Consider the following 14,559-nt stretch of genomic DNA (forward strand, 5'->3'; position numbering starts at 1 on the left):
CTTATATGCAACTGATAATGCTGAAATTTTCTTTAAAAATATACATTTCACTAAAGTAGTATAAATTAGAAAAACGTCAGGTTTTACTATATTATTTCTAAAAAGGCTTGTCTATCAGCAGGGGAAAAAAGCTTTCTTTCAGCCCATGAAATTGAGGTTTGTTCACACAGGTATCCATGTATTACTGTGGTTCTTATTCCTTGACTATTAAGGATTTATTTGAGGTGGTACACTTCCAAAAGCTGGATGACCAATATTCTGTCTGTCGGGTACATTTTTTCCACATTTTTGTCTATCAGGGAAAGGCACTTTGTGGGTATTGCAAATTTCACTCATTTCAAATAATTTCTCCCCTCCCCCCAAAAAAACCAGATGCAGAATTATTTCTTATGTATTATTCCAATATAGAATAAGTTCTATATTTCTTTCTTCCCATATAATATTCATGAGAATGAGATGACAATTGATACATGATTGATCTGTAATGGTTGAAAATATTCTTTTTATGCAAATTCCTTAGTAAGCTATCTAATGATGCTCTAATCATTGAGATGAACTCAGCCCTTAATTACCCTATTTCAGGGGTGTCAAACTGGATTTCTTCATGGGCCAGATCAGCACTGTATTTCTCCTCCAGGGGCCGGGCGGGTGGGGAGCGGACGAGAGATGGGACGGACTCCTGCAGCACTCTGCTGGCCAAAAACGGGCCACACAGGGGGCCCATGAGTCTGGCGTGCAGCCCATTTTCGGCCTCTCCAGCATCCAGCAGCACTCTGCTGGCCAAAAACAGGGCAAGCGGAGGTCTCACAAGGCCTCCAAGCGGCCCGTTTTTTACTGGCAGACTGCTGCAGGAGGCTGGGGAGACCAAAAATGGGCCGTGGTGGGGCTGCGCAGAGGCACTGCGGGACAGTCCTTTGATATTTCCAGCCCGGCTCTATGGACCAGATTTAAGTACCCCACAGGCTGGATTCAGACCTCAGGCCTTGAATTTGACACTCCTGCCCTATTTGATTGCCTGTGTTATTTATCATTCTTTGATGCTCAGGTGTGAACTTTTTTCTCTCTTTGTTGACTTCTCGTTAGATAGCCACAATTCCCTGGGAAATACGAACACTGTACTCATCAGTTCCTGAAGATGCAGAACAAAAGGCAGAATATTTATTTGTTAAAGAGGTAAAGTTGTTATTCTTTACTCTACTTAATCTTGAATATACATTTTTACAGGATATTTATTTTAAAAAAACAATACAGTGTTGTAACTTTCAACATCATGACCATTTTTTGGGGGGTATTGCTTTTCAGTCTCAGACATTAACACTATGTTGTATCTGTTACTTGGCAATTGTTCTGTAGTTCTTCCTAGATGTATATTTGACACATTCTTGTGTCAACACTTTGCTGTTCTTGGTTAGATACTTGTATTATTAGTGTTTGGTTTGTCTTTGGACCGAAGATTATATCAGACCAGTGATGATGGTTATTTTCTGAAATATTTAATTGGGCATAATGAATCAGTTTATAAGGTTATTTTGCACAAAGTTTAATTCTTAATTGGGATTGGATTTGAATTATTTGAAGAGAGAGATTAGGAGGAATTTGTGGTGGACTGTACTAGTCTGGATACACAGGAGGGAGAGGGTGCATTACAGAGGAGTAAGTGACAGCTCAATTCAGATAGTTTGCCTGAGAGAAAGAGGGTGAAGGCAGGCCCTCCCTAACTGTTCTCTGAATATAGGCTTATGAAGATAGCAGTGTGCTTTAGTTTGGCAAGATTCCATCTATAGGTGTAGAAATAATAAAGAGCTTGGGAAAATCATCACATGTTTTTCTTGGTTCTGTCTGAAAGAATTTGCTTAAATGGAAATGGAGATATAAATATTTAGGTTCTTATATCTCTTAACTTTAAGTAGACTTTTGCTGATTAATAGGGAGAATTGAAAATTTAGATATGGGTTCAAGATGAGATCAAGAACAAAAAATATTTAGATGTGTTTTAAGAGACAACAATAAAAAGTTAATGTTGGAGATAAAGGGGAAAGTTTCTTTTAATTTTTTCCATGTATGGGATGTTTTCTCTGTACTAATGCAGAGTTCCCAATCTTTCTGGCTTTTCTGGACCTGTCCTATCCTGTATGGGAAAAGGAACTTGAAAACTGCAAGAAAAATTAAAAGGAGCACAAATTCTGAATCATTATCTTATTCTAGTTCTAATTATTGGGAGGGTGTCATGTTTCACAAACTGTGATAATCACCCTTGCAATAATCAGATTTTTAAATACTGATAATTTTTATAGTGTTATAAAAATTTAGGAAATAAACGTCAGACAGCAGATGGGTATTCTTAGATGATTAATATCATTCATCCTTGATATGTGGACTCCCAATGCAAGCTTCCATAATGCAGTCTTTTATGTTTGAGTATATATATGACAATTCTATTTTTAAGATTGTGGAGTAGTTTTCATTGAGCACTTCCTATCTTCAAGAACTTATTTTGATAACAGCATAAATATAGTCGCCCAGGAACCGAGGAGGTGTTCTTTGTAAGTTTGCACTTATACAGGACAATCATATTGACACTTGAATAACAAGATCACTTAAATTAATCAAAGATTATTAATAAAACTAAGAGTTAAATTCATGATTTTATCGTCAAGTGAAAATAAAGAATGGCCGTCAATGAGAGTATTTTAGTGTTCTGAATCAACAGGTAGAGCATTTTATGGAATAAAAAAATGCTCTACAACAACACTCAAAAAAATGACTTACATATGGTCCTTGCACTTATGACCATCGCAGCAGCATCATGGTCACATGATCAAGATTTGGATGCTTGACAATCTGTATGTATTTATGATGGTTGAAGTGTCCCCGGGTCATGTGATCATGATTTGCGATCTTCCCAGCCAGCTTCTGACAAGCAAAGTCAATGGGAAGGGGGAGGGGAGCTGGATTCACTTAACAACCACATGATTCACTTAGCAAGTGCAGTGATTTGCTAAAGACCTGTGGCAAAAAAATGTGATAAAATTAGGCACAACTCACTTAACAACTACGTTGAAGAGTCTTGGTGGCGCAGCAGATTAAAGTGCTGTTAAATAGCACTTAGCTGCCAGCTGCTTGCAATTACTGCAAGTTCAAATCCCACCAGGCTCAAGGTTGACTCAGCCTTCCATTCTTTTGAGGTAGGTAAAATGAGGACACAGATTGTGGGGGCAATAAGCTGACTTTGTATAAAGACAACACCGCTTGGGGGGAGGGGCCGAAAGCCCTACTAAGCAGGTATATACAAAAGTATGAAGGCTATTGCTTAACGCATTGTAAGCCGCCCTGAGTCTCCGGAGAAGGGCGGCATATAAATCGAACCAATAAATAAATAAATAAATTGCTTAGCAATGGAAATTCTGGGACCAATTGTGGTAGTACATCAAGAACTACCTGTACAGGATAGTGACTGAGATAAATTGTTATATGGGTTGGAGAGAAGCAATCTTCCCATCCTTACTGCTGAGCTAGACCAGGAGTCCACAAACTCCTCAGCTCATGATCCCTTCATGAGGTTTCACGTTATTCAAATATTTATTTTACAAAAATAATTTAATAAATACTACTTTATGATTAGCAATAGGAATAATATTAACAATAATGATTAATACATTGACCTGGTGGGGGAGGGCCAATAGTGACCAGCTGAGAGAACTCTGAGCTAGACTATTGCCATTCATGTGCTATCCACAGGCCAGGCATGTTTCAGAAGTTTATAGGCTATATATTGCCTATCGCTTTTTCTCTCATTCAAGCAAAAAGCATTTTTACAATGTGCATATCTTAAAACAGTGGTCTGACTTAACTCTATTGAGAACTCTTCCCATGAATAGAATGTTGTAATTAAGACCCCAAATAAGAGTTCGATAGAAGAGCTTCACACATTATGACTTTTGTACACTTATGGAAGCTGTTTTCTTGGTTTTGCTGAATTCCTGAGTTAGCAAGGGCTGACTTTGACAAAGTATCCTGTTTCTTGCTGTGATCTTCAGCGAAACAATCTGGACCTTGAAAACTTCAAAAACTGATGCTCAGCATAGTAGCAAGGCCAGTTCTGGCTTCACTGTCTTTCTTAGAATAGAGATTCATTTCAGAGTAGAATCGACACATTTTTTTATCTGGAAAATATTGCAAACTGACAAGGTTACAGCTCAACTGAAGATTTCCATAGAGCCATGTGAGGTGTGAGAGTCATGATGCAATGGTAAAGGGAATTATGATTTCAGTGGGAATTTGATTAATGGAATTATGCCAGGATATAGTATTTAAATTCTCTGCTTAAACTGTAGGCACATATTCCACGTATCATCTTCAGGTCTGTATCTATATAGCCAACACAAAGCTTTGCCTCAGCACAAAATATTAGTTGTACTAGGGTTTTCTTTCCTTTTATTGTGGTGGCCATAATTGCCAAAGTTCAGAATGAGGATATTCTGAGTTTCATCACTGTTCCTAGTATGTTCTCATAATAAAATATTCCATTATTTTAATAATTCCATATATCTTATTTCATATATCTGAAGCAGTGGTGGGTTTCAAACATTTTTTACAAACTTGGTGGGTGTGGCTTGGTGGGTGTGGCAGGGGAATGATACTGTAAAATCTCCATTCCCAGCCCACTCTAGGGAAAAGATACTGTAAAATCTCCATTCCCTCCCCAATCCAGGGGAAGGTTACTGCAAAATCCCCATTTCCTCCCGATCAGCTGGGACTTGGGAGGCAGAGAATAGATGGGGGTGGTGCCAGTCAGAATTTTTACTACTGGTTCTCCGAACTACTCAAAATTTCTGCTACTGGTTCTCCAGAACTGGTCAGAACCTGCTGAAACCCACATCTGATCTGAAGCTATGTGCGTCATGTGGCATTTCCCAGATAAGCTATATTTCTTTGTTTTATTTTATTCCGTCTTCTTTGATTTTCCTTCTATTTCTGACACAAAATGTCTCTCTCATTTATAATAGAAATAGTATTAACATTTCTTGCCAAACATTCTGCTCCAAGTACACCTTGCAGTCTCATAAAGAAAAAAATAAGCAAGATCTTGTATGTTTGGTATTGAGGCTGTAGTCACCTCTCTCTCAGGTTCCAAGTAATCTCAAAAAGCGGTGAGATATCTCAACAAAAAACAGAAGAAATGCTCTAAAATATTCTGGTTATGCAAATTAAAACTGCAATTAAATTAAATTAAAATACTTAAATTAAGTGGCATTGCACAAACAGCATATGTTGTTTCATAGTCAGAAAGATTAATCTTGACAGTGAAAACCTTAGAACAGCTGGAAGTCAGAGAGTAGTAGATTCTGCAAAATTTAGTGAGAGCTTACTTTTAAATTGGTTTTGAAATATATTATTTTTAAGGTACAGAAGTACACTTCCTGCTTTGGTTCATCACAATATCTCTGTGATAATGGGCAATTTGAAGCCTGCTGTACTGCAGGCTTCAAATTGCTGTACAAATCCCACATCCTTCTCTTTCTGGCTTAATCATGTTTTGGAGGAGATACTTGAAGTGTTATTGTAGTGATTTCTAATCTTTGAGGTTAACCAGTTGAAAGAATTAGTGTTGTTTACTGTTCTCATTATTTCCATCAAATTTGCCAAAAATGAAGAAACAGCAGGCCTCTAATATTTCCCCATGATAGCCACTGGTTGAATCTTTTATTAAATTGAATGTCAAAAACAATTAATTTAAATGAAATTTTCTTCTCTTTGGGTCTTGAATATTAAATGTTAAATGTTTATTTCTACCTTTAAGTCTGGAATTTGAGCTGGAACTTTGCTGCTTAATTAGCTTTATATCAAATTCTCCATCTCTCAAAAACTCAATTTGTTTAATTTGTGAATTAAACACGTTGAAATGAAGACATTATTTCATAAAAATAATATTTAGGCTTCTCTGCTATAGAATTTGTTTTCTGTTTGTATATAATGAATTTATTAATCTTTTTCTGAAAAACATGCAATCTCTCCTTGTGTCACCCTTTGCCCTTGAAAAACTGGTTGCATAATCCCAAGTGGGAGTGTAGCACACAAAAAGAGCAAAAGGGAGGAGAAAGTAAAAAATATATACCACACCAGCTTCATAGTTTCTACCTCCACATCTATCAACCATAGTGACCACACCAATCTTCTCTTGTAAAGGAGAGAAAAAACACATCCCAATGACCAAAAAACTGACAGAGATATCAATGAAGCACAGAGCTGATTTTGTAGTGAACTAGAAATAGCTATGTGATAGGATTAATTCATCTGAAAACAAAACCCCAGCTTAGATGGCAGATAAGAAATATTGTTTAGAAATCTCTTATTCTTTGTTGCCAAGCTTCTTCATTCTGATCTTTGCAGTCTAGATCTAATAGCCCTAATGTGTAACCAACTTGAACCTAGTTTGCTGCTTGCTATTTCTTTCACATGGGCTTGGAGTGGTGGCAGCTGAGATTTTCACAATAGGTGGGTGTGTGGATGGGAAGGTATCTGAGAGGTTTTGCTCGGATCCTGAAAAGCTCTGTGTACGCTACTGTTCTGTGACTCTGTTGCAGGAAAATATTTGGAAATAAATGATATATGAGCCTCTAGGCAAAGTAAAGCAAAATAATTGAACTAATATCACACTTATTTTGGTTATATGTGATCACATGCTGTTAATAGAGCCAAATATGCCATTGTAATATGCTTTTCTTTTTGTATCCCTAACCTGGTACCCTTGGACTAATTTGATGCCTAAATTGTTACCCAATTTTGTCTAGAATTAAATCTAACACATCTGTAGAGGAACACAGCTGTTTTTACATGAAAAAGATAATTAGTTTTATTTTCAGTTCTTGAATTGTGCTTCCAGTATTTATCTGTAGGGTGGTTTTTTTCTCTCCCTGTTTCATATATGCTATAAAAATATCAAAGGGAATTTCTGAACCAGGGGCCTTTTCCATCTAAGCCTAGGATAACAACTCACATCAACTTTATATTTATTTTATTTTATAAATGTCGATAGGATGCTAAGTGGGATAAGCAATTTATCTATTTATATTTCTAGGATTTGTAGCACTCTCTAGTTTCTAATTAAGTAGACGGGCAAGAACAGCTTTCCTGAGACATTTTGTGCACATTATGGCAGAACAATCGAAGCTCTATGAAATTTTTCAAACTTTTTTTTAAGTTTAAGCAAGGCAGTTAATATTGTTTGAGTGTTCTTTTTATTCTGCATATACAAGCTGTACAACTTCTATGAATGCAATTCCTTCTACTAGTGTGTAAGAACTGATACATTGTACGTGCCAATTTTGAATCTGTTTACAAATATTCAAGCAGGCAAGGATATAATTGAGAATTAAGTCTATGTTGATTCCCTACTTTTGCATAACTGTGCCATTGTCTCATATATAAAACCAGCGGCAGACATATCAGCAAAAGAGAGAGCGAGAGAGGGAGAAAATTGCCTATTTCTTTAATAATGTGCTTTTTGTCTGTCGCCTACTAGAGAATGAATAAAATGTGGGTTCTGTTCTATTCCAGATCCAACTCATTGAATGAGCTTTCTCACATGCTCAGATAGTTAGTACATGTTACTGATAATCAAATGTACATATACGATGTAACCCAAACTTTTAATAAACTGAGAGAAAAGTGTTCTTGTTCCTGTTGCATTTTATTAAATTTGCATTGCACTTCTTAGGAAGAAAAGAAATGCCAGCAAACCAATATTGGAATTTATTACTCCTCATTAGTTTGTACTTGATCCAGCCACATGTATGATTAGATAACAGTGTACATACTTAGCATACCACAAAATTTGGTCTGTTTGTTACCTCATTATTTAAGTACAGTAGTATTTTTTTTTTTTTGCATAACTTGCAAAAGAAAACATAAAAATTTCTTCTTTAAATGAATGTTGACAAATGAGATGGTTGTCATCATCAACCTGCTATATTCTCCATAGCATTTAGATACAAAATGTGTGACAGAAGCTCCAGTTTTCCTGATCATGAGCAAGCCTGCTTTAGGGATTTGCAAGGAGCTACAGATTTTATATTTGATTGATGCTTCAAAACACTGACAAGAGATTTCAAGAGGCTCAAAAAACCAATTCATACTCTGGAAAACAAAACCTCTGGAGTGATGTAGAACTGAGTAATTTTTATGTGGGAGAAAATATGACAGTTAAATTACAACTGACTGCATTATAGGCACAATACACATTATAAGCAAAACTGGAGATTTGTCATTGCTTTCAGTGGAATGTAAATATTATTTACAGAAATAATATGTAGCATTAGGTAAACAAAGACAATATGCTTTTGAAAATATAAGAAAAAGCTTAGAATTTATTTCATAAAACAAAACTGTGTTAGGCATTGCAACAATTAATGATTCTATGCCTGTTTTATCAAAATTTATATGGAAAACAGATACACACCTTTTTAAACTGTGTTGTTCAGTGACCTAATCTCATATGCGCTTCCCAGGATTGAAACACAATTACCTTTTTGAATTGTTTTTATTTTAGCTAATGTTACCATTCAGTTCTTAGGTCTATAAATTGCATACCAAAATACTTCCGCTACAGAAAGTTATCTATAAAATGCTTATATTGGCAACAGATATATATTAAGAGTAAATGTATGTTTGTCATCTACATACAAACAACTTTTTATTCCAGCCAAATCTTTTCTTTCTTAATCTAATATTTTCTTCTGTATTGTTTTAGGCATGTAAATATTACAGTTCCCAATGGCATATTGTAGACTACAAATATGAACAGTATTCAGGAGATTTTAGACATCTACCACAGTAAGACACTATGCTTTCTTACTTTTTTTCTTTTTAAAATATTAAGTTTAAATATAATTGTCTTTGTCACACAGAACAATTGCCTTTAGTCTCCAATAAATTATCTAAGGTTACATTATGGAAACATTTCATATTATAGTTATCATGTCTTATTCTTCTAATAAATGCATAATTGTGCTGGAGTGAAATAAAATCAGATAGCAGCTGCCTTAAAGAGTTATTTAAATCTCACAGATCCCACAGTTCAACCCTGAAGTACAAATATTGATGCTTTAAAGCAGTGATGGCTAACTTTTTCTGGACCGAATGCCCAAAGGGAACCCTCAAAATACAATTTATGTGCGCCTCCCGCACAGGTACGCCCTACACATGCACGTGCAGGCTCCCACATGCCCCCAACTCCCACGCATGCGTGGCAGAGACCTGAAGACCAGCTGCTGGCGGGAGGTGCGCGCACATATGCAGCAGAGCTGAACTGGGTCGACGGCTCGCGTGCCATAGGTTCACCATCATGGCTTTAAAGAATTGTAGACAAGTTCTTTCTTGTTTCCTGTTTCAAAACACCCTTCAAATTATTTCCAAAGTTCTGTATAAACTATTGTGCGGAAGAGGATATTCTGAATTCTTTTATTATAAAGGTAAAGATTCTTATTAAAACAAAAGCTTTATCTAGAAGGTGGAGGCTATTCTTTAAAGCAAACTGTTTTTCACATGGAGAAAATATTGGCCTAATTGAAATACTTTCAATTTTAAAAAATATTAATTACACCTTGTCTTGAATTTTGAACAAGAATAATATGAACTAGAATTGGGCAGTTGTATTATGATGGTGGTATAACTGAAATTTGAAACATTATACTTGGATGATTCAATTGTTTCCATATCTGGAGGCAAATTGTATTAGCCAATACACAGAAAGAAATATAGATTAAAGCAGTCAGCTATGCTTAGAAGCATATTTTAATAGATAGGAAGCTTCTACTTTTCTAAAAATACATTTATGAGGAAGCAAGCAAATAATGTGGCTCATTTGGAGACAAAAAGTCTGGCATAGATTTTAAGGACCCAATTTATGCTTGATGTTTTATCCTGTAAACTGAGAAGTAAAATCTAAGAAGTACTTAGTTCACTTTGCATTCTATGATTCAGACATGTGTTTAGCAACCAGCATAGGACTTCCATTAATAGCCAATTCCTGAGGCTTTTTTTTTTTAAGCAAACTGCATTCTTAAAAGGAAGAAACAACTCTTCATTCTATTTTAGCATTAAAAGTGTTTGAAATTAAGACTAAATAAAACTCAATGTTTCTAACATAATTTAGCAATAGTAGTGAGATGGTCTTTTTGGTATCAGGAAGTAACACTTCAATAATTCATAAAATGGCAACCATAATCCATACTGTCATTTTTTCAAAACATAAGAAAAAAAGCATGAATCATTTGCCACTTGACAAGAAATGTGTTAAAACTACACATTAATTTGCATTTATTAAAATTAAAATGCATAATTGAGATCCCAAATCTATTGATTTGTTATGTTGATTTTACTTAGTCCAACTTGTGCAATAGTTAACTAAAGGCACATGACCTTAGTGAGAATTATTCTATAACACATGTTCTTTGAAATATAGTTTAATTAAATATTTAATCAAATATCTCAACTGCAATTCAATAATAATTCTGGCTGTTATTCCCCTAGTCAACATCATTTACCCAGATGAGAAAAGCAAATTCTTGTTTAGTTTCTTCTCTGAATCTCTATGATAGATATCTGTAAAATGGATAGATTGCAATATCGTTCAATTTATGATACATATTTCTACCCCAGCAAAAACTCAGGGTGAAGTACAGAATCCAGAATCAATCAAAGTTAAAAGCCTGATGAAAGGCTTGCAGGATTACATATGTTGTGAAAGCTAAGAAAGTGGAGGCCCAATGCAATTCCCAAATTAAATACGTTCCATAGCCTGAAAGCAACTTGGAAGACTCTCTGCCCAATGTCAGAAAGACGAATTTGACAGTGAGGGAACCCTCAAATGAGTGTCTTCTGCAGATCTTAATAGTTAGATAAGTTCATTGTGTAAAAGGTGGTCTCTTAGATAATGAACTTTTAAACCATGTATTTTTCTGTGACAATTTTTCCAGACTGGGTGGCCAAATTTTATAGAGATCTCCCATTTAATAACTGAAGAAAAGTTCATGTCATCTCAGTTACCTTTAGTGCATTAGCCATAGACCCATCTAACCATTTTAAGGAAAACATTAGGAAAGTATTCATTTCTGTTGCAGAATGCATTTGCACTCATAAAAGTAGCATGATGTTTTCTGATTAATGTGGTGGGTTCTGCTTTGCTTGGGAATTAAAGGTTTAAAAGGTTTGCCTTTTTCTGTAAAAAAAACTATTACACTGTATCTTACATTTTCATTGCAACTGAAAGTCATGAGACAGCCCACACAGAAGGTAGAATGGGCTAAGAGGCCATATAAAATGCATTTGGATTTTAATTAAGGATTTATTTTTAACACTTCTGTTAATGTCTCTAGAAACAACTGAGGCGTACTTCAAATATATTCAGATAATAATTTTATCACTAATTTTGAGTCCCTTTTCTGTATGGTTTATGTTTTATTATAGTCACTAAGCACATATCTAACACTAAGATATGTAACCCATGCCCTACTCAATGCAAGAAATTCAATATAGGATGCAACTAGAGATCCACTTAAGGATTATCCATTTCTCGTGTAGACCAGTTCTATTTTTATGTTGTTACGTTGTGTTATGAAATTAAACTATTATATGTTGTGCCTTGTTGGGTTTCACTCTACATTTTTAATTCTTGTAAGTAATCAGTGATATAGCAATAGCAATAGCACTTAGGTTTATATGCTACTTCATAGTGCTTTACAGTGTTCTCTAAGTGGTTTACAGAATCAGCATATTACTGCCAACAATATGACTCCTCATTTTACCGACCTCAGAAGGATGGAAGGCCAAGTCAACCTTGAGCCAATCAAGATCGAACTCTTGGGAGTGGGCATAGTTAGTTTTCAATACTTCATTTTGTACAACCACAGCTCTATAGTTCTTTATGATGTAGCAAAATATTTTTGCACATATATTAGCAGCACTACTAAAAAATGTTCTTCCTTAGGCATGAATACAGACCAGAGAAACTTCCTTCACATTCTTTTGAAATTGATCATGAAGATGTTGACAAGGATGAAGTAAGCATATGACTGTCCACTTTCACTTGATTATTCCTAAATGATTCTAGACCTAGCAGGGAAGGGCCAATTCGCAGCAGTGTCATGTGATGTGGCTTAAGAAGTACTGTATGCCTTCTTTATTACAGTTCCTGCCCTTGGAAAATCAAACCACCTGAAACTTTTTGGTCTACCATAAAGTCCAGCTTTTCTCCAACGCTGTGGCCAGGATGTTAATGAAACCCAGGATGGAACTATATAATATATATATATATACTTCATGTGGGTTTTTAAAATTTATTTTTTCCCTAAGTATTGTTGTTCTTGTTCTGGTAGATGGATAGCTATATAAATTTGTTGAATAAATAAATACATTTTCAGTTTTTGAAAGGAAACACATTTTCTAAAGAAAATCATATATCTACCAGTTCTGAGAGGTGTTACCATTATTAGAAAGTGCATAGCTATAAAAATCTCAGCATTTTCTGAGTTTTTATCTTGAAGGAAACAAAAAAAAATCAAAGAGTATTAATGTCTTTCGATCAGGATACAACATCTCACTCATCTTCGAAAGGCGGTGGAGGAGGAGGAACTGGAGTTTTCAAATCTGGCTGGCTTTATAAGGGGAATTTTAATAGCACAGTAAATAATAGCATTACAGTTCGGGTAAGAAAATTACTACTATTTTCTATTGTAAAAGGAAAGCAATGTTAGTTTCTGTTGACAAAAAAAATCAGAAGACGCCTGATACCAAACTCCTTTTCATTGTTTAATATCTGTCCTCTGATTTAATTCTCATCATTTTTTTCTTTGTATTTTCACTTGTTTGCTTAGCTCCAAAATGTAATTAATGAAACTGTTTCAGCAGTAATATGACTATTTACCTAGACATAAGCTGTACTAAATTCAATGGATGGTGCGAAATAAGCATGTGTATTGTTGCAATGTTAAAGTGGCCAGTTCCATTGTCATTCAAAGATTATTGTTCTTTGTGATTATTAGTGGTGTTTCATTTTCTGTTTTTTATGAATTAAGGATCTGGTCAGAAATGATTTGTGTTACAGCCAATTCTGTTTCTTATTTTTCACATAGTCGTTCAAAAAGCGCTATTTTCAACTAACACAATTGTCAGACCACTCGTACATAATGAACTTTTATAAAGATGAAAAGATCTCAAAAGAGCCCAAAGGCTGCATCTTTTTGGATTCCTGTACAGGGGTGGTACAGGTAAGTCAGCAGTTTTCAAAATATGGCTACATTTACTGTATGAGTGTCTTTATTGCCATTGCATTTTGTCAACCATTTTTAATTTTAACAGTTCTTTGCTCTTGAAGACTAGAATCCTTATAAATATCCCTTCTCTTCTAAACACATTGTACAATATGTTATGTTCAGAACCTCTCATTGCCCATACAGTACTTCCTATGCTGTTTCCCAGCTTTTCATTGTAAAAATAAAAACATTCATCCTAGTTAATTTTTCTATATGTATAAATAAAAAGGCTTCAATTATGCCACATACCAAAAACAAACAGGGCTTTTTTTCTTAGCAAATATTCATAAATCAAAAATTTCCTTCATTTTTCAGTCTCTGAACAACTTTCTGTATTTTAATCTCCTTCCACCTATCCATGTTTGTCATCTAAAAGAATAGCCATATTTCCAAGACCGACTCTGTGCAGAATGTTGAACAGTATATTCTAAGATTCATCTTCTTTCATTATCACATTTCTTAGAGTACAGCAACTTATGAATTTTTACTCCTTTAAATGGAATTTTAATATACAAAATGGAATACCGGTATATCTTAAAATTGCCAGTTTGGCTTTTCTTTCATGAACAAAATTTCTCGTGGCATCTTAAATGTGGCACATGATGCTTTGTTTTTGTATGAACAGTTTAATAAAGCTCCTTAGTCTAAAAAAAAAAACCTTTGCATTTTTTTGTTGAATAGTTGAATTTTTGAAGTTAATATCGAGTTCGATTCTGCCAGAACGGTAATCCTGAGACAGACTTCAAACACAAGATCAGGTTCGCTTTTTCTGAATCCCAATAATAGAAAAGCCCTTTTATACAAAACAAAACAAAAACAAAACCCTTCTCTCATTATTTCAATTCAAAAGTCCAGCTTTTGTTTCTCCTGTTTCTCTGTTAGAGAATAAAAGTTGACTTCTGTTGAATTATCCATGCTCTTTTGCTGGGAGTTCTGTTAACCGATCTAAACAATCTTATCACCCCTGATGTGGGTCTATGTGCTTCTTTAAAAGAATGAGTTCTAGGTAAAATGGCCCAGACTGAACAAATGAGAGACTTTTGAGATAATTCTGGTGTGCATACAGAAATCAGTGTGCATAACCATTTCTCATTTCAATTACACAGAAAAGCTACCAAAATAGCTTTTTAACGCATGCCTAATGAGATTTTCCAGATCATGTTTACATTTTAAAACTGTACCCTATTTGCCTTTGCCAAATGGAGAGAAAAAACGCAAATATTTCCTGATCCCATGCATTGCTTCTGAT

At 34.9% G+C, this 14,559-nt stretch overlaps 1 protein-coding gene across 14 annotated transcripts in view; it reads left to right on the forward strand.

The window, feature by feature from the left end:
- The window catches only part of DOCK10 (dedicator of cytokinesis 10), a 166,510-nt gene that overhangs the window by 72,275 nt on the left and 79,676 nt on the right, over positions 1 to 14,559 (forward strand). For all 14 annotated transcript variants that reach the window (XM_060682894.2, XM_034439393.3, XM_060682895.2 and 11 more), the window contains exons 3-7: positions 1,084 to 1,173; positions 8,750 to 8,832; positions 11,987 to 12,059; positions 12,585 to 12,704; positions 13,131 to 13,265. In XM_060682894.2, coding sequence (XP_060538877.2) covers positions 1,084 to 1,173; positions 8,750 to 8,832; positions 11,987 to 12,059; positions 12,585 to 12,704; positions 13,131 to 13,265 — 501 coding nt within the window. The remainder of the gene's footprint in view (positions 1 to 1,083; positions 1,174 to 8,749; positions 8,833 to 11,986; positions 12,060 to 12,584; positions 12,705 to 13,130; positions 13,266 to 14,559) is intronic.

This window comes from Pantherophis guttatus, chromosome 6 (assembly GCF_059756535.1).
Source record: "Pantherophis guttatus breed Tessera chromosome 6, ASM5975653v1, whole genome shotgun sequence".
NCBI lineage: Eukaryota > Metazoa > Chordata > Lepidosauria > Squamata > Colubridae > Pantherophis > Pantherophis guttatus.